Source organism: Schistocerca gregaria, chromosome 1 (genome assembly GCF_023897955.1).
Source record: "Schistocerca gregaria isolate iqSchGreg1 chromosome 1, iqSchGreg1.2, whole genome shotgun sequence".
Lineage (NCBI taxonomy): Eukaryota > Metazoa > Arthropoda > Insecta > Orthoptera > Acrididae > Schistocerca > Schistocerca gregaria.
This window is the reverse complement of record NC_064920.1, coordinates 894,287,989-894,308,168: the sequence shown is the minus strand read 5'-3', so window position 1 is coordinate 894,308,168 and position 20,180 is coordinate 894,287,989. Positions and strand designations below refer to the sequence as shown.

At 40.7% G+C, this 20,180-nt stretch overlaps 1 protein-coding gene across 1 annotated transcript in view; it reads right to left on the bottom strand.

Moving 5' to 3' along the window:
* The window catches only part of LOC126273901 (eIF-2-alpha kinase activator GCN1), a 225,651-nt gene that overhangs the window by 35,666 nt on the left and 169,805 nt on the right, over nt 1-20,180 (bottom strand). Inside the window, exons 26-32 of the mRNA XM_049977066.1 lie at nt 13,409-13,604; nt 13,192-13,331; nt 12,965-13,113; nt 7,742-7,853; nt 7,296-7,511; nt 6,575-6,901; nt 5,348-5,593 (exon numbers count right to left, since the gene is read on the bottom strand). Of these exons, the coding sequence (XP_049833023.1) occupies nt 5,348-5,593; nt 6,575-6,901; nt 7,296-7,511; nt 7,742-7,853; nt 12,965-13,113; nt 13,192-13,331; nt 13,409-13,604 (1,386 nt within the window). The remainder of the gene's footprint in view (nt 1-5,347; nt 5,594-6,574; nt 6,902-7,295; nt 7,512-7,741; nt 7,854-12,964; nt 13,114-13,191; nt 13,332-13,408; nt 13,605-20,180) is intronic.

Here is a 20,180-nt window from a genome sequence, read left to right as displayed (position 1 = left end):
TATGGGACAGGTCGTGCATCTCGATCTATTACAGAGGTATGCAACCATGAGGTAAGGGATTGGGAGCAGGGGTTGTGTAAGGATGGACGAGTATATTGTGTAGGTTCGGTGGATGGTGGAATACCACTGTAGGAGGGGTGGAAAGAACAGTGAGCACGACACTTTTCATTTCAGGGCACAACAAGAAGTAATTGAAACCCTGGCAGAGAATGTAATTAAGTTGCTCCAGTCCTGGGTGGTACCGAGTTATGAGGGGAATGCTCCTCTGTGGCCGGACAATGAGACTTTGGTATGTGGTGGGAGACTGGAAAGATAAGGCATGGGAGATTCGTTTTTGTACAAGGGAGGATAATCATGCTCAGTGAAGGCTTCAGTGAGATCCTCAGTGTATTTTGAGAGGAACTGCTCTTCACTGCAGATGTGACCACAATGGGTGGTTAGGCTGTACCAGAGGGACTTCTTGGTATGGAATGGGTGGCAGCTATCAAAGTGGAGGTATTGTTGCTGGTTAGTAGGTTTGATATGGACGGAGGTACTAATGTAGCCATCTTTGAGGTGGAGGTCAACATCTAGAAAGGTGGCTTGTTGGGTTGAGTATGACCAGATGAAGCAAATGGGGGAGAAGTTGTTGAAGTTTTGGAGGAATGTGGATAGGGTGTCTTCACCTTCAATCCAGATAGCAAAGATGTCATCAATGTATCTGAACCACATGAGGGGTTTAGGATTCAGAGTTTTTAGGAAGGATTCCTCTAGATGACCCATGGATAGGTTGGGATAGGATGTTGCCATGTGTATGCTCTTAGCTGTACCCTGGGTTTTGTTTGTAGGTAATGCCTTCAATGGAGAAGTAATTGTGGGTGAGGATATAGTTGGTCATAGTGACTCGGAAGAAGGTTGTTGGTTTGGAATCTATAGGGCATTGAGAAAGGTAGAGTTCAATAGCAGTAAGGCCATGAGCATTAGGAATGTTAGTGTACAGGGAGGCGGTATCAATAGTGATGAGCAGGGCACTGTGTGGTAAAGGGACAGGAACTGCGACGAGTCAGTGAAGGAAATGGTTGGTATCTTTTATATAGGAGGGTAGGTTCCGGGTAATAGGTTGAAGGTATTTGACTATGAGAGTAACAATTCTCTCAGTGCGCAGACAGTAACCAGCCTCAATGGGGCATCCTGGGTGGTTAGGTTTATGGACTTTAGGAAGCCTGCAGAAGGTAGGAATGTGCAGAATCTCTGCTTTCGTAGACCAACACCTTCAACCTATTACCCGGAACTTATCCTCTTATATAAAAGATACCAACCATTTACAACACTGTCTCTCCATTCTTCCTGTCCCTTTACCATATGGTGCCCTGCTTGTCACTATTGATGCCACCTCACTGTACACTAACATTCCTAATGCCCATGGCATTACTGCTATGAAGACTACCTTTCTTACTGCCCTATGGATTACTAGTCTCCATGATCAACTATATCCTACCCCACAATTACTTCTCCTTTGAAGGCTTTACCTACAAAACAACTCGGGGTATGGCTATGGGTACCTGCATGGCACCATCCTATCCCAACCTATTCATGGGGCAGCTAGAGGAATGCTTCCTAAAAACGCAGAATTCTAAACCCCTCGCCTTTTACCGATTTATTGACGACATCTTTGCTACCAGTATCAAAGGTGAGGACACCCTATCCACATTCCTCCAGAACCTCAACTACTTCTCCCCCATTTGCTTCACCTTGTCCTACTCAACCCAACAAGCCACCTTCCTAGATGTTGACCTCCACCTCAAAGATGGCTACATCAGTACCTCCATCCATATCAAACCTACTAACCACCATCAATACTTCCACTTCGACAGCCGCCACCGATTCCATACCAAGAAGTCCCATCTGTAGAGCCTAGCCACCCGCAGTCTTCACATCTGCAGTGATGAGCAGTCCCTCTCGGAATATAACAAGGATCTCACTGAAGCCTTCACTGAGCATTATTATCCATCCAACCTTGTGCAAAAACAAACCTCCCATGCCTTATCTTTCCAGTCTCCCACCAACTCCTAAAGTCCCAACCATCCGGTCACAGAGGATCATTCCCCTTGTAACTCAGTACCACCCAGGACTGGAGCAACTGAATTACATTCTCTGCCAGAGTTTCGATTACCTCTCGTTGTGCCCTGAAATGAGAGATGTCCTGCCCACTACCTACGCACCCCTCCTACAATGATATTCCGCCATCCACTGAACCTACACAATATATTCGTCCATCCTTACAGAACCCCTGCTCCCAATCCCTTACATCACGATTCATACCTCTGTAATAGACCAAGTTGCACGACCTGTCCCATACATCCTCCTACCACCATCTACTCCAGTACTGTCACTACCCTCCTGGCATCAACCTTCATTAGTCACTGTCCTCAACCATCCAGCCCCTTCCCTGTTCCCATGTTTCCATTCCAGCACTACACAACCACTATTTCTCCACCACACCTAGTCTTTATTTCTCTCCTTTTCTGATACTTCCCCCCCCCCCCCCCCCCCCACCTCTCCCCCCTTTGTCTAAACTGCAGCACTTCACTGTCCGCCATCCCCACCATACTATTTCTCCCTCTCCCTACCCCAGCCTCCTCCTTACCCCCACCAGTCACCTCCCATTATGCACTGGTGCTGCTGCTCGCAGCGCGGTTTCAGTTGTGGCCTGAGGCTGCAGTTGTGTGTGTGTGTGTGTGTGTGTGTGTGTGTGTGTGTGTGTGTCTGACAAAGGCCTTAATGTCCAAAAGCTATAATTATAATTGTGAGAATCTTTTTGTTGTGCTTATCTGCAACTCAGCATTTTCCCCTTGTGAAATATAGTTGAGTTTTGTGATGCTCTGTGGTCAGTTCTGGACCTGTAGCAGGTCATCTGAATTGAAGATTACCTCCTTTCAGTCTACCCCTAATGTTTCTCTCATTAACAGAACCTGCTGAATTTCGTGAATTTGATTTCACACTTCAATGGTGGTGGTGTGATGGTTGCAAAAAACTCGAAGTCATAAGAAGTGGTCATTTGTTGCCAATTTGCAATTCTCAGGATTGATCCTGATTTCCATGCATAGCCTTCACTTTCGCTGTACCTTTGTACAGTTGTGGGAATCAAGTAAGGTGTGGCTCTCAACTACCTCTGACCAAAATAAAAGCTTTTGCAGTACCTCAGGGCTTAATGGCACATTATTACGGAAAGCTGGTTATGATAATCACATAAAGATCCTACAAACATGGACAGCTGAAAGGGGAATAATATAGGGTACAACAATCAGTGCTACAAGAATGGGGGAAACATTATTGCCCCACATACAGTGATGTGATTTTCAGGTTGTGTGGGAAAAACAAATATAATCTAGGGTGCCTCTATCTACACATGTCCTTTATAGTGTTTTTCTATTAGTATGTGAAGGCTACTCTCAGGAGCTACTGTGGCAATTTTGATGCACTTTTCACTCAAAGGCAGACTGATTCATGAGGAAGGTTTGTATACATAATTTCTGAGCACTACACCAAACAAGTTGTCTGGCCGTAGACACTTAATGACACCTGTGCACAGGCAGGGAAGTCACTAGTTAAGAGAGTAAAATGCTAGAGCAGACATGTATAGCAGGCTAAATTAGAACGGGATGATATAACAACTCTGCAGCAAACTAAAATGTACAACCTAAAAAGTATGTTGAATTCATGTTAAAATCGAGTATGTACCACATTTGGACTGTCCACAACTAAAATGGAAGACACATCTCCAAAATATGCTGTTGCCATCTTGTCAAACTGGAACAATTTGTGATACCGTATGTGAATGTAAAGAATGTGACTAATTTTAACAGCAGGTACTATGTCGAAATCATGCTCTGGTGAGTAGTATTCTTTTAAGGAATTAACTGTCTAACAATGAAGAGGTGAATGAATGAAATGGGAAGAAAAGTTTGTCCTTTGCACAAAGATTGTCTCTAATATATATAAACCTAAACAGAAACATAAATTAAAAAAATTACTTTACTTGATGCCAAGGAATACCAGCAGAGAGAGAGAGAGAGAGAGAGAGAGAGAGAGAGAGAGAGAGAGAGTGTGTGTGTGTGTGTGTGTGTGTGTGTGTGTGTGTGTGTGTGTGTGTGTGTGTAACAGCAACAGCATTTAGGGGAAATAAGATGATCAGCACTTATCACGACCTGCAATCAGGGGTGGATATCTAGCTAAATTTGTACAGGTATGGGCAAGTATGCCTTTACAATGGCATCCTGTTATTCTCTTAAGCGATTTGTGTGAACCACAAAAAAATTAAATATTGGATGCTTAGATGAGGATCAGAACCCTGCTCTTTGCGAGTGAACACCAACACCTCAGCCACTGCTCAGTTTCATCAGTGTCTTTAGAAGGATGGTTTCCTACGTTAATTGGACACTTAAGATAAAACCTAAGTGGATACATTATTTTGGAAGCCCTACACTAATGAGCACTGTAAGATATTTCTATTAAGTCTGCACTTTTGTAGGTAGAATAATTACAGTAAGGGAAAGTAATAAGATATTGGTTTCTGAAAATCACTAATTCAGATTCTGAACCAGTGCTACAAAGGAATGGTAAGCTATTTGCCTTTTCATGGTATTACATAATTTGACTGAATGTAAAGCAGGCAGGTATGATCCATACTTTAAAGATTGTGTTATTTTAATAATGCTAACAGGTGATTTGTAACATACATATTTTGGTTTCTCAGGAATTTCACTGTCGAATTTAATTGGTAGCTGTTTCACTAAAAGCAAATGGTCGATAAGAAAATTGCTTTCAATGCAAAGGAACAAGTAACAATACCAAATACATAGTCCTTTATGATGAACTATTAGACACCTTTGACCATATACACAAATGGAAACAGATTTTAAGAATTTTTTCTTTAAAAGTAAACTAGTCTTTTCTTTTGTAAGCAAGTTGTTATAAGAGAAGAGAAATTACAATGGAGAAGTGCTTGCAAAACTGCAATGATTCACAAGCAACTTGAGCTACCTCCCTCCTCCTCCCACCAAAACAATACTTCTGAGCTTTGTGTGTATAAGTTCTCTTTTCAGTTCATTTAGCATTCTTACACTCATACAGGATTAGGCTACCATCAGCAGTCTATCCACTTCATTTATTAAACTGACCTTTCTTAATCAGCTTATAACAATGTTAAGTAATGCCTTTGCCAGGGAACTGTCATGGCAGCACTTCTTTACCATTTATTAATAACAATTTTTAAAAAATTATCCTAGGTCTTTCACGCTTAAAAAAACAGAGTTTAGATACTTTGACACACAAATCATATTTACCATTATTTTACAAATGCACTAACCTGAGCTTCCTGTGGTGTACCCTGAGCAGCAGAAAGAGCAGACAGCAGTGCTGGAAGAATTTTGTTCAGGTACTTTGTAAGAGCTTCACCAGCAACAGAAGCCAATATTGACAAAGCCTTGGTATTCACCCGAGGTGGCGCTATCAGCTGGGGAACCAGATAAGGTAGCACAACTCTTGATTTAATTGCCATAACCTGACGTAATCCATCCAAAGTAGATTCAGCGATCTTTGGATCAGGGCTATTCTGTAGAAAATAAAGAAAAAAAAGCAGTCAAAATCACTGTAGATTAATCTGCTGGAAGGTGGATGACACCAATAAGCACAAAACAAAATAGGTATATCCATGAAATTTCTCGTTGGTAACAGATACACCTACCTTTACATACAGCACAAAATTTTGCAAATGGCATTTACTTACAAAGCTTGTCAGCTGTAACAAAGAAACACTGATCAACAAACAACTACAGATGTATAATTAACCCACATATCAATTACATAATGAAAAATCTGGCTGGGCATTTAACAGGAACATCTCCAATTTTACATACATAGTCTCTCAGGGACCTATCTATACCTATGCAATATTTAAGGTGTTTGTAGCTACAGTTCTAACAATAACACATTTTACAGTATTTACCAATTCACATATCAAACAAAACCTACTTTTGTTACGTTGAAGGAGCTAATTTGTACTGTATCCCCTCTCCCTCTTCATCCTCACTCACCATGCCTTCATGATGTTGCTTTCTACTATCCGATACTTCACCCATAACACTTTAAATCATCATATTACACAACAGACCCCTCAGTCTATGACTTACTTGGAATTGCAATGTGTCTATTTAAAATTAGTTGTAAGCTGTTTCCATCATTTAAATTTATGGCGTTACTTTACAAATTTATTTGGTTCAAGAGTTTTTTTTACATGAAAAATGACAACCACTGTAAAGGAGAGACACCCCAATGTTAACTTCTCAAATGTCTTGCGTATACCTCATGGACTTTAAAGAATTTGATGGTTAGAATATGTTGTTTTCTTCTAAACCTAAAACAACAATAAACCCAGTCATTTTGCTATATCTCAAATGTAAATATCTTTCAATAACGATCAACACAACCACAAAAACAGCTACAGTAAGTTGCACATCTGACTGAGTTATTGCTAAATGGTAAACACAATGATAAATACTGAAAAGCTATGAAAATACCTCTACAGGAAACTCACCAATTGATTCAACATTGCAGGCAGAATGTCATCCAATGCTCGAACTCCAACAGTTGAATGAAGACTGTCAAATGTTTTTGCAGCTGCCTGCCTTACTTCAGGTAGAGGATCACAAAGAGCCTTACGGACAGTAGGAACAAGACTATTCACAAATGTCAGAACCATGTCTCTACTGGTAGAGGCCATTATTTCAGAAAGACCAATGCACACTCCTTGTCGCTGGTCTGGTTGATCTGACTCGAGGCCTTTTTCTAAAATTGGTATTATTTCCGGAAGTACACGCTCTCCAAGCTTCCGCACCAAATCTCCCAGAGTTCTCGCAGCAACCTGTAAATTGCAGGGATGTCGGTGAAAGTGATTTTTTGAAATAACAAAAGAGTCTGTTTAGATAGCATGCACATTAAGGACAGAGGGCGCACTTCAATTGTATTATTACTTTTACACTGGTTTTTGAAGTCATTTACAATGTGTGCCCGAAGTGTTAAAACAATGAAAAACAATAGAGAAGACTAGATTAGTGCCTCCACAAATTTTTTACTAATTCCTTGTATTGATATATTTCATGGCAGTTACATAAGAGGATACAATTCCAATAAAACCATTATTTACTTCAAATATCAAATTTGTAACTCGTGCTATTGAGTGGCAATAAAAGTCTTGTATCAACGTAACAGAAGCAGTGGCATCTACTTTGAAAAATTAAAAACAGCAGGAAACATACCTGTCTCTTATCGTAGCTTGTACTTGCAAGACATCCAAGCAGCAAGCTGAAAAGGGTTGGCAATATTTCTCGTAGCGTACGGGGTGTGTTTGTCACCACAACTTTCCACACATGCAAGGCAGCTTGTCTTACCATAAGAGCTACATCTGACCTTCCCATGTAAAGGCCAGCCAAAACACGATTACGTCGACCACCACCAAGAGCTTCAATAATTGCCTGATGAAACAGAAAACAGCAGTTAAAAAACTAGCTTTACAAATATATAATTACAAATAACCAAGCCATTTAAAAAGCTTATACATTTCCAGTACTTAATTCAAACACTCAGATGACCAATATATTTAGAGACAATGTAAGTATTACAGAGAGCATTCATTATTTGTGGGTCAACCACAGGTATAATTTAGCATTGCTATGAACTGAAAATTAGCTCCATAACAACTCACTTGGTGTGACTGTTCTGTACCAAAATTGTCATCTTCATCTGCAGTTTCTGTACTCATTTTTCCAGAGACTCCTGATATTCTATAAAGCAGGTCCCCCAACAGCTGCACAGAGCTGAAAAATAATTTGCTGTTTAGTTAAAACCAAACAATGGAAACTCCTGGTAGGAATACCAACAGCGTAAGAAAAGACACATTGCTATTTACCGTAAAGACAATATTCTAAGTTGCAGACAGGCACAATTACAGGACACACACACACACACACACACACACACACACACACACACACACAGAGAGATATGACCGCCAACTCTGGCCAGAATGCAACTATCATGTGGGAAGGAAGCAGCAATCTGGAGGGGTTGGGGAAGGAATAAAAGTGTCCATGGGGCAGGGGAGGGGGGGACACTGTATGGCAGAGAGTGCAGGGAATAGGATGCCAATAGGTGCAGTGTTGGGAGATTGGGAAAGGGAGGTGCAGAAAAAGGAGAGGAGCAGGGAAAGTTGGGCTAGTGTGTTGGCACAGGGTGGCAAACACAGAGGGTGGGAGATGAGATTCTGGAGGAGATGATAGGACAGAGAGGATGGAAACTGATGGGTGGAGGGTGTGGGAACAGTATGTTACCTTCGGTTGAGGCTGAGATAATTACAGGAGCAGAGAATGTGTTGTAAGGATAACTCCCATCTGCACAGTTCAGAAAAGCTGGTGGTGGAGGGAAGGATCCACATAGCTTGGGCAGTGAAGCAGCCACTGAATTCGAGCATGTTATGTTCAGCTGCATGTTGGGCCACAGAGTGGTCCACTTCACTCTTGGGTCACAGTTTGGCAGTGGCTGTTTATCCTGCTGGACAGGTGAACAATGATTGCAGCTGAGTTGATAAATGATAGGGCTGCTTTCAAAGTGGACCAGTCCCTGATAGGACAGGATAAACCTGCCACAGGACTGGAATGGGAAGTGCTGGGTGGGTAGATTGGGCAGGACCAGCACCTGGGTCTTCTACAGAAAGATGTGGTTCAGTCCAGGGTGGTAGCGAGTGATGAAGGGGGCACTCCTTTGTGGCTGGTTCTTGGGGGTGGTGGGGGGATTGGGGCTGTGAGGGGAAATGGCATGGGTGCTCTGATTGCAGACTATGTCTGGGAGATAGTGCCTGTCTGTGAAGGCCTTGGTGAGACTCTCAGCATACTGGGCAAGGGCATTCCTGTCACAGCAGATACACCACCCTCTGTGGCCAGGCTGTGTTGCTGTCGAAGGGATGTCAGCTGCCAAAATACGCTTACCGGTGTTTGTTGGTGGATTTAATGTGGACAGAGGTACAAATGGAGCAATCAGAAAGGAGAAGGTCAACGTCTAGGAAGGTGGGTTGAGGAGGATGAGAGAGAAGGTGTTGAAGTTGTGAAGGAATGAAGGTAGGGTGTCTTGGCCCTGAGTCCAGATCATGAAAATATCATCAGTGGGCCTGAATCAGGCATTGTGGGAGGCTAGAAAGGTCTCCTCTATATGACCGTTAAACAGTTTGGCATAGAAGGGTGCCATGCAGAGTGTCCATGGCAGTGCTGCTGATTTGATTGTGCATCTTCCTTTAAAGGAAAAGTAGTTGTGGGTAAGGTAATGTTAGTGAGGTGTATGAGGAATGAGGTAGTGGGTTTGGAGTATGGGGGACAATGGGAGAGGCAGTGTTCAATGGCAGTAAGACGTTGGGCTTGAGGGATGTTGACCAGTACAGATCCAGGAGGTAAAGGGGTGGGGATGGTGCAGGGTCAGTGTAGGAAGTTTACTGTTTAGTTAGATGATTATGATTGCAGGTTCACACACTTAACATCACAGATTGATGGAGCTCTCATGAAATGACAAATTCATTAAACCAAACTGATAACAAGCTAGTCACTTAAAATCAACTCTCATGTACAGGCTTACAGTTATCCCTTCATGCACAAAACAAAGCAATTTTTACACGAGCAACTTTCTTTTTTCAATCTGTTATTCATGACAAGTGAATCTACTGTAGCTACTGATACACTATTCTTGTACAGGTTTTCACGTTATGAGTGGCCGATTTTGTTTACGTGTCAGGAACGATACTGCAAGTGTTGTGAGAGTTTTCTGATGCACAGACTGGCACCCAAATGGGTAATGTGAGGCTACGAGAGACATCTTTCTTACAAAAAGTATGACCAAAGCAAAATTCGTAGTGGATGTTCTTGACAAAGTGAAATTCTTCACACTGATGAGAACTGGAAGAATAGGAAAACTGTCATCCAAAATTTCCTGACATCAACATTTATTTGCTTGAAAAAATATAGACATACAAACACCTCAAACAATTTTTAGGAGGTAGGAAATACTACCTTTTTACTTTATATCCTGTGAACTCTTATCTTTCTAAGTGCCAAATAACACTGAAAATTACTTCTCTCATTCAACAGATCTGACTTTCATTTCTGAATCTGTTTTCATTAAAAAAAATTATTTGAATTCTGATTTATACTGAGTACATGCAAATTTTTTGTCAAGATATTGTAAAACCAAAGTACCTTTTCACTTTCAGAATTCAGTAAGAAAAACAAGTCCTCATTCAACCTTTGCAATATGCGATAGAAAAGAAGCAAACAATAATACGATTACTAAGACAAGACAGCAGTAAATTTATAGAAGTAGATGGTGAAAATACGTTAACTTCTGAGACTAGGAGAAAATGCTCAAGTCCTCTACTACTGAGCATGTACAGTCTACAGTGTACTAGGACACAAGAACTCTATTCTTGGCTCAGTAAATATATTTATCATCAAAGCCACTGTCCAACAGTTTGCAGTAGGTTTTCACACATGCATGCAATGTGCGCCCCCCCCCCCCCCCCCCCCCATAAATAGTCTATTTTGACCATAAAGTTTTTGTTAAAATGCCAGGGTTTTGACCACCTTTTGTTGTGCCCTGAAATGAGAAATTCCCTGCCCACTATCCTTCCCACCCCTCCCACAGTGTTATTCTGCCATCCACTGAACATGCACAATATACTTGTCCATCCATATAAAACCCCTGCTCCCAATCTTTTACCTCATAGCTCATACCCCTGTAATAGACCTAAATGCAAGAACTGTCCCGTATATCATCCCACCACCGCCTACTCCAGTCCGGTCACAATCACCACTTATCCCATATCAAAGGCAGGTTTACCTGTGAAACCAGTCACGTGATTTACAAGCTAAGCTGCAACCACTGTGTTGAATTCTACTTGGGCATGCCAACCAACAAGCTTTCTGTCCATATGAATGACCACCGACAAACTGTGGCCAAGAAACAAGTTGCTGAACATGTTGTCAAACAGGATATCCTTCATTTCAATGCCTGCTTCACAGCCTGTGCCATATGGATCCTTCCCACTTTCCTCACCCATCAGCCCCTTCCCTGTTACCATCATTTCAGTGCTACACAGCTGTCATTTTACCATCACACTCAGTCTTTTTACTTCTCCCGTTTTCCGCTACTCCCCCCCCCCCCCCCCACCACCACTCCCCTGCACTCCATCTAACCTGCAGCACTTTACTATCTCTCCCCCTCCCTGTCGCAGCCTACTCCTTACCCCTTACACCCACCCAGTTGCTACTCCCATTATGCACTGGTGCTGCTGCTCACAGTGTGGTGCCAGTTACCTGAGACTGCAGTCGCGCGCGCGCGTGTGTGTGTGTGTGTGTGTGTGTGTGTGTGTGTGTGTGTGTGTGTGTGTGTGTGTGTGTGTGTATGTGTGTGTGTGTGTGTGTCTCTAAGTCTATTGTTGACAAAGGCCTTAATGACCAAAAGCTTTATTTGTGACAGTCTTTTTGTTGTGCCTATCCGCGACTCAGCATCCCACTATAAGGTGAATAGCAACTATCCTTTTCATAATATTTTTATACAGTGTTTTTCACTATTTGTAACAATCTGCAAACATCGTGGTAACTTTTCATTATGTTTACTGCAGAAATCGCGCAGTTTTGAAGTGAAGAAGTCATAGAGCCATGTTTGGAGCACATTTTCATACAGAAGGGAAGGCCACTGAAAGCTGTTTGACAGAGAGCGGAAAAGTGAAAATCCGAGGGTGCAATATCAGATGAATATAGTGAGTTCGGAATGACTTCTTGACCCAAATCTTACATAGTATTTTCTGTCAGTCTACTAAAACGCAGGCTGGCATTATTGTGGAGCAGCATCAGTTCACGCACCTTCCTGTTCAAATGTCAGAAGTGATGGTTACACTTCAGGGAAGCTATTAGTAGTACATCATACCATGCCTGTTCCACCAGATGCATGCATGTTTTTGTACAGGGAGTTGCTGCTTTGTCTGGGCTCAACCATTCATTTCTTTTCCTTATATTAGCATAAAGACACCACTTCTCATCACCAGAAATGATACAGGACAGGAATGGTGGATGTTGTTCACAAGTCAATTGATGACGAGTAAGCAGAGATGCTCATTTGGTCACCAACTGATTTTGTGATTTTGGCTTAGAGCTGTATGATGGTGGAATGAACACAGTTCATCACATTTGCCAGGTATTTCTGTACACTGATTTGGATCATGTGGATTAATGTGTTTAAATGATCTTCATCAAACCCCTGAATGTCTTCCTGAATGTGGAGAGTCACTAACGTCAAAATAATCCTCATTAAAATGAGAAAGCAATTTTCTTGCCATAATCCATCCAGTGACAGTATCCCCAATCATGGCACAAATGTTTCTGGGGGCCTCCACTATTGTCACTCCTCTACTGAACTTAAAGAGAATAATATGTTGGAAATGTCGCAAGTTCTCCACTTGGCACTCAACTCACTACCTCCAAACAATATGTAAAATCAAATAGTAACAATGAACTACAAATAAAAAAAATTACAACCAATACATAAACCCATAGCAACTGGAATACCAACTGCAAAACAAAAATGCTATGAACTTATGCACCAACTTTATAACTGGAAACTTCTTACAAATCTGGATGCCAAGCACTAAGCACATGGAAGACAATTTGATGTCCTTTCAAGGTGTAATACAGATACTGCTTTATTGTCAGCATATAAATACATCCTGATTGTAGAATGAGTCTGTGAAACCCCAATCACTAGATGGAACAGGATTATTCAAAAGGACCAGATTACATCTAACAAAAAAATTAAACACTTAACTTTAATTTTCCATTCTTCATTGATAACACTACATAATAGGAACTATCTCAGTAGGTGAAAAACAAACCTGTAACGAATTCTCCAGTTGTCATCAAACAACCCTTTTTCAAGTTCTGGCAACAGTAGCATAATGGCTGTGTCAGCATACAGATTAACAATTCTTTGCCCTGCCTTTAATGCTGTGTCTCTGACATATTCATTTTCATCTGCCAGAGCCTGAAACAATGTGTGTTCAGTAAAAATGACACAAATAGAATAATGAGAGCAGCAAGGAGTAATTTAACGGCAACTTACCTTAAGAATAGGATTAATTATTTGCCCTATGTATGGAGTAAATTCATTAGTGAAGACTACAGGCATATAAATAAACATCATTATGTAACCATCTTTCACATGTGGAGCGATATCTGTTCTTTCAGCTGTGCTTATTATTTCTGTAACAGAGTAATAATAATGTAAGTAATTTGTAAATGTATACAGGTTGATTTGACAGTGGCTTTATCTGACATACCAGGCATTAATTTATGAAGTTTCTCAACTCCCAGACCACCAACAACTTCACTAAGGCCCTGAGCTGCACCAGAGCGGTCCACTGAGCTTGATTCTGATGTTAATGTCTGCATAAGCCATGGGAGCAGATCTTCAAAGCTTGATTCTCCCATACCTCGTACCATGGCACCAAGAGCTCTTGCTGATACACTACGAACCTAAATACAAAAAGAATTAGGCTTATAATGTATTAGAATACAATCCACCTTCATAATGAAGCAAAAAAAATTATAATTATGTGAAATGGTCTGAGTGTGCTTCAAAACAATCTGTGTGATGGATCAGGAAGCAGTTTATGAAATTCTGATATAAATCAGGTGCCCCTCTAACATTAAGTACTACATAGATATTAAGAATGTACGTTCTTTTTAGCGCTAAAATTGGGGAATACCATAATTAAAACACACAATATACTCAAAAATAAATCCAGTTGGTAGCTAAGTGATTTTTGGACTCTTCTCAGGGAGGCAGTCCACTTAAGACACCCTGTTACAATCACAAAGAGACCAAGACAGCCAGCCAGTGCTTTTCATCAAGAGGCACAACTCCCAGTATTACCAATACAAAACACTGGTAATTGATAAACTCCTACTTTTGAGGACAATACATTCTCTCTTCAAGGAGTACCGCGGACTGAAGGTAGAGGAAAATTAGAATATAAGATCTTGTGAACAATGAGGCAATTAGAGACAGAGTATAAACTCATATCTATGAAAGTTGTGGAAGAAAATTAGCTGTAGCCATTTCAAATGAACCTACCTGACATTTGCCTTAAGCAATTTAAAGAAACTACGGAAATATGGACAGCTGAAAGCGCTACCCTCCTGGATGTGAGTCTAGTGTCTTATAAAGTCTATCACCTACCCTGGCAACAGAAGAACTGATTGAAGAGGGTTTGAAAAGAGGTAGGAGGTGATGGGGGCAGATAACGCTTACTTTAAGTTGACAGAGAACTATTTATTATTATGAAGAAGAAGAGAGGCAAAGATAAAGGAAATCGTATTGGAGACAGAGTGAGGTGTAAGATGGTTCATTTGTAAGTGCAATGCAACTTTTGAGAGTGATCATAGATCATGAGAGGTAAAGAGGAAGATCAATGGATGATGGAAAGAATAATGCAATTAAAAAATTGGTAATATAAGAAATGAGGGAAGTGAGGTGGGGGCAAGAGAGAAAGAAGGAAAAATACTATGTCCTTTACGGAGGGAGGGAGGCTTTGCATGATAGGTTGGAGGTACTGGTCCATCAGAATTGCGATAAGTTTTTTTGCAATGATGATTGCTGCAACAGTGGGACCTATCAGGGCAGCGTGACTTAATTTGGATGTGGGAATGAAAGTCAGGGCTTTCAGGGGGTCTCTAGAGCAGAGTGGGATATGGATAAGATGTTTCACTAATTGAGTCAAATCCAGGGTATTGAGGTGTTGGGCTGAGGTCAAGGGTGCATTACATAACCCAAGTGGTTGGCAGTGCAGCTGACTGGGAGTTGAGTACATACCAGTTTGCAATAGTGACTCCAACTGGGCAGGATAAATGTAATTGTAGAGCGCTGTAATATATACAAGCTTATGTAATAAAATGAGAGTTTGGATCTATTAAAAATGCCTAAGGAGTTGACGGTTATGAGAACTTCCAAGAAAATATGAATATTTGCCAAAAGAAAGGTCCCACAGGATAGTGGTGGTGTATTTGTAGCTGTAGAAAAGGATCTTAAATTAAGACAAATCGAATCTGCATGAAAAATGGTGTGGGTACGTGCACTAATCACAAATGGTATAAAAGCTGCATTTAGACCCTTCTATCGGCCAGCAACCTCAGCTGCAGAAGTAACTGATAACTTAGAGGCTAAACACCATTCCATGTTACATATGTATCCAAGCTGTGATGTACAATGCCATTAGAATTTAAGTTTCTGTTTCAAAGTGATGTAAATAAAGAATCACCACTCAGAAAGACATCATATTTGAACAGAATATTATTAATGAAAGGTGAAAAAAAATTAATGAAAATTTTACCAGTAGACATTATTGTAAGTGCAGAATATGCAAAACAAAATAAGTGGAGTACACGGTTGTTTTTCAGTTTGTGTCCGAGACACTCAGCATGATTGTCTTAATGCAGAATTGTGTGCTGCTTGTAAAACTCTTTTACAAGAACAGTGATTGTGCACCAGAAGCTCTGTAGGAGTTCCAAACACTCATGGGTACAAAAAAGCAATGGTCCCATATCTGCCAAAGGCATGGAGAAAATGTTTACAAAATTAAATACGACAGGTTCTTTTGAAGTGCAATGTGACAAAGGAAGAAAAGCAGCTGATCCAACGTCTGTCAAAGATGTAGCCACAGCGCTTCAGGAGGAGTCAAGTGATGATGTGCAAACATGCAGTGCATGGGGAATTGCCCCAACTTTGGATATGTCTGTGAGCACGGAGCATAAAATTCAACTACATACCGTGCATTGATATCCATACAAAACTATCCATTTTCTGGAGTTGCTTCCTGATGACCTGCCATTAAGACAAACATTTGCTCTACAACTACTTTCTTGCATGGAAGTAGACAATAAATGGCCATGGAACATTCTGTGGACAAACGAAGTCCATCTCCATCTCGAATGACATGCCAATGTACAGAATTGGTAAATAAGGACAAGCTCCCATTCTGCAAATGTAACTGTGTGGTGTGGGTCGATGATATTATTTATCATAGGGCCATCTTTTTCCGAAGAGATGGTCCGGCACGTCGTGTTACCTTTACCATCGTTGGTAACCTTATGAGAGGCTTTGGCATACCAATGTCAATCCAATCCTTCAACAGTGTGGATGTGAGCGTAAAATAATTTTTATGCAAGTTGGTACTCCTTCGCTCATGGCACAACCGGTGAAGCAGCTGCTCCAGAGGCATTTTGTGAGCGTAAAATCATTTTTATGCAAGTTGGTACTCCTTCGCTCGTGGCACAACCGGAGAAGCAGCTGCTCCAGAGGCATTTTGGAAATGCTGGAGTTATCACTGCCATTTCCCTACAGCCTGCTGTCCAGATCACCTGATCTTAATCTGTGTGGCTTCTGGCTGTAGGGTTATCTGAAAGATGCTGTGTTAATGCTCCAACTACAAATCTTGCTGAATTACACTGTGCAACACATTCTGAACGTGACCCTTGAGGCACTTCGATCTGTTATGGAACATGCCATTTCTCAATTTGAACTTGGGGCAGAAAACAGTGGGCAGCATACTGAATCTGTTTTGTATCAGTCTCTCAACATTTAAAAACCAATTTCATTGGTTTTTCGCCTCAGGACAAATAAAAACCAATTCTTCCCATCATGCACACTGCACAGTACTGTCGGCTTAATGTAGAACTGGCACTATAGCCACCATATTGTGATTCCTCTGTTATTTGTAGCTGAATCCATTTATGTTATGAAACTTAAAGGCACTATTTGATGGGAAAATGTTCTTGAAGTTTCTTTTGTTTCCATAATATTACCTCCTTTTTCAACACTACTCTCTCCAAATTTGATGTCACTCTGTGCAGTGGTTCTTTTTTAAAAGCATTCTGAAACTAGACTTTAATTATAATCAACCTGTGATAATTGGAGGAGACTTAAATCACTCCACAAATTATCAGAGAAAATTACAATTTGACAAGCAGTGGATGAGACAAACTTTCTTGCTAAACATTTACAAAAACGTTTGCTGAAAATTAACTACGACATGTTGATGGCACCCTACCCCTAATGGAAAGACACCATGCTTGTGGGAAAGAAATAGATCAAATCTTTTATACGATTTCCACACAGGGATTGTGATCAGTAATCGTGATTCATTTACGGCAACAATAACCAACACGATACAGAGGGCTAGAAAAGTACATAGAGAAGTTTAAATGTTCAATAAAGTGGGTAAGGAGGAGGTAACCTCACTTCTTCAACATGATTTAGAGACATTTGATACAGACAGTGAACATGTATAGTAACTGTGGGTCAAGCTCAAGCAAATAGTCTACCAAAGTAAACAAAGAATAAATCCACAGACAGAAAGATGTTATCTGACATATGTTTGTCTGCCAAGAGGCAATGCATGAAACTTTCAGTAACTACTACAGCATATCATTATCACCTAATTTGTTAGATAAATAATTATTATTATTAATAATAATAATAATAATAATAATAATAATAATAATAATAATAATAATAATAATAATAATAATAAGAGGGATGAAAGGAAAGGACTGGTTAGGTTTAGGAAATGGGAAATGTTTGGGAAAGGTGCCCAGAACCCCAGGACAGGGGTGACTTGCCAGACAGGATAAGGTAAGGCTGATTGTTGGGTACTGCATTGGATGAGATTTGAAAACCTGAAAACTTAAAGGTGGAAGATAGGGTAACAAGCAAGACCGAGATTACTGGCAAAACATCATGCAAGAGTTAGTACAAGTGGAAAGCTAAGAGCATTGTATGTGGTAGAGGTTAAAGGGAAGCAAAATAGACAGGTCGAAAAACAACAGGTATAGGAAACTAAAAGGGAATGAAGAAAGAATACTTGCTGATGCTGAGAATGTTAAAGAAAATAATCAATGTAAATGATGAGCAGGTGGATGGCGAGAACCGAGAACATATTGTAACGGCAGTTACCATCTGCGGCGTTCTGGGAAACTGGTGCCTGAGAGAAGAATCCAGATGGCACATGTGGCGTAACAGGCACTGAGGTCATGACTGTCGTGTTGCAAAGCATTTCTATTCATGGAGATAACATAATCAATTTTGTACGGAACCACAAAATCACTTGAGAATGGCCTAGAAGGCTCAAACTAGTTGTGCACAAATAAAAATTAATACAGCAAAAGTGGAAATTGCCACCTTTTTTGAATGCTGCATAAATTATTCTGTAGTTGTATTTGCTATTAGATGACAAAAACATACGAGGGCTATTCAGAAAGTAGGGAACTTTCCATCTGATGCCGCTAGGCGTGCACTGATAAAGTATATTTTTGGTATGTGCGTGCTCGGCAGCTCAGTCGGCATTCATCCGTGATAGCGGGAACGTCTCTGCGCATCTGGTTCTTTTGATATTCGAAACTGAAATGTGCGCTGCAACTGAAAATCCCGCTAATTGTCAGGTGTGGTCTGTGATATGATTTTTGTTGGCAAAAAACCTAAATACCTATAGAAATTTATCGTAAACTGTGTGAAGTGTATCGAAACAATGTAATGAGTGAATGTTCCATCTGGAATGGTGCATTCAGTTTAAAAATGGCCAAATCAATGTTCATGATGAAGCGAAGAGTGGACGCGCAAGCATTGTGACTGTCTATCTTGTCGCTAAAGTTGATAAAACGATTCGTGAAAACAGTCGCTTCACAACAACAGACCTAGCTCTGAAAACAGTCGCTTCACAACAACAGACCTAGCTCTTTCTTTTCTATAAGTTTCACGGACTTTGTTGTTTGAAATTGTCACTCAAAAGCTACCCTACCACAAATTTTGTGCACTATGGGTCCCAAAATGCTTACAGATCATCACAAATAACAGCAAATGGGGGCAACATTGACATTTCTGGAGGCCTGCCACAAACATGGCAATTCATTATGGGATCGAATCATGACCAGTGACAAGACTTGGGTGAAACATGTCAATTGTGAGACAAAATTACCGTCCATGGAGTGGGGGCACCCAAGGTACTCCCAAAAACCAAGAAAATGTTTGCAAACCATGTCAACAAGGAAGTTGGTGGTGACAGTGTTTTGGGATAGGCAATGTGAATGTTTTATTGATTTCCTCGAATATGCAGCAACCGTAAATTCTGCCTGGTACTGTCAAACTTTGCACAACCTTAGAAGAGCAGTTCAAAACAAACCTGACATCCAAAATTTTGTTTTTGCTTGACAATGCCTGACCTCATATGGCAAACTGCACTAAAGAACTTCATAATTCATTCAAATGGGAAATTTTTCCTCATCTGCCCTCGAGCCACGATCTTGCACCAAGCGACTTCCACTTGTTTCCCAAGATGAAGAATTGGCTCGCAACAAGGGGCTTTGATGACAACGTGGAACTCCAGGCAGACGTGAGTCACTGGCTGAAGTCTCAGGCGGCAGAATTTTACGATGAAGGTCTTTCAAAGGTTGTTCACCGCTATGATAAGTGCCTCAATGTGTTACGTTCCCTACTTTCTGAATAGCCCTCACATATCACTGGTTCACACTTGACTGAAATATTTCTTCAAACAGGAACTGTCCAAAAAGACTCACCAATTGGTGCTTGTGTTGAGCACATCTCATGCTACCATATGGGGAGTATTATATGAACATACCTGCCATCTGCATAAGTTCCACGCAAACTAGTAGAGGACTACACACGAGTACAGCTTGTGGTATGGTATTTTATACTATCGCATACTCCAGCTGTAATTCCCAAATTTGGTCTATGAACTGCCAAAGTCCACTCTGCAATCAAGTTTGAGGCCAAGATTTTGAACTGCTTTGTAAAGTATACATTCTAATTGGGTTTCCTGACAATATCTTAAGTGCTGAAATGTTCTCTAATTTTGATGCTTCACAGCATCCTCACTATGAATTTCTGGACATAGGTTCCACTCTGTAAAAATTATTGAGTTTACTGTCCTGAAGAACACACAAAGTATTCTGCAAGTGTAGTCTAGGTGTTCATCTTACACTGCTAATGAGTTTCATAACTAATTAAGACTGCAAACAAAATTCAAAGAAGCTTTGAAG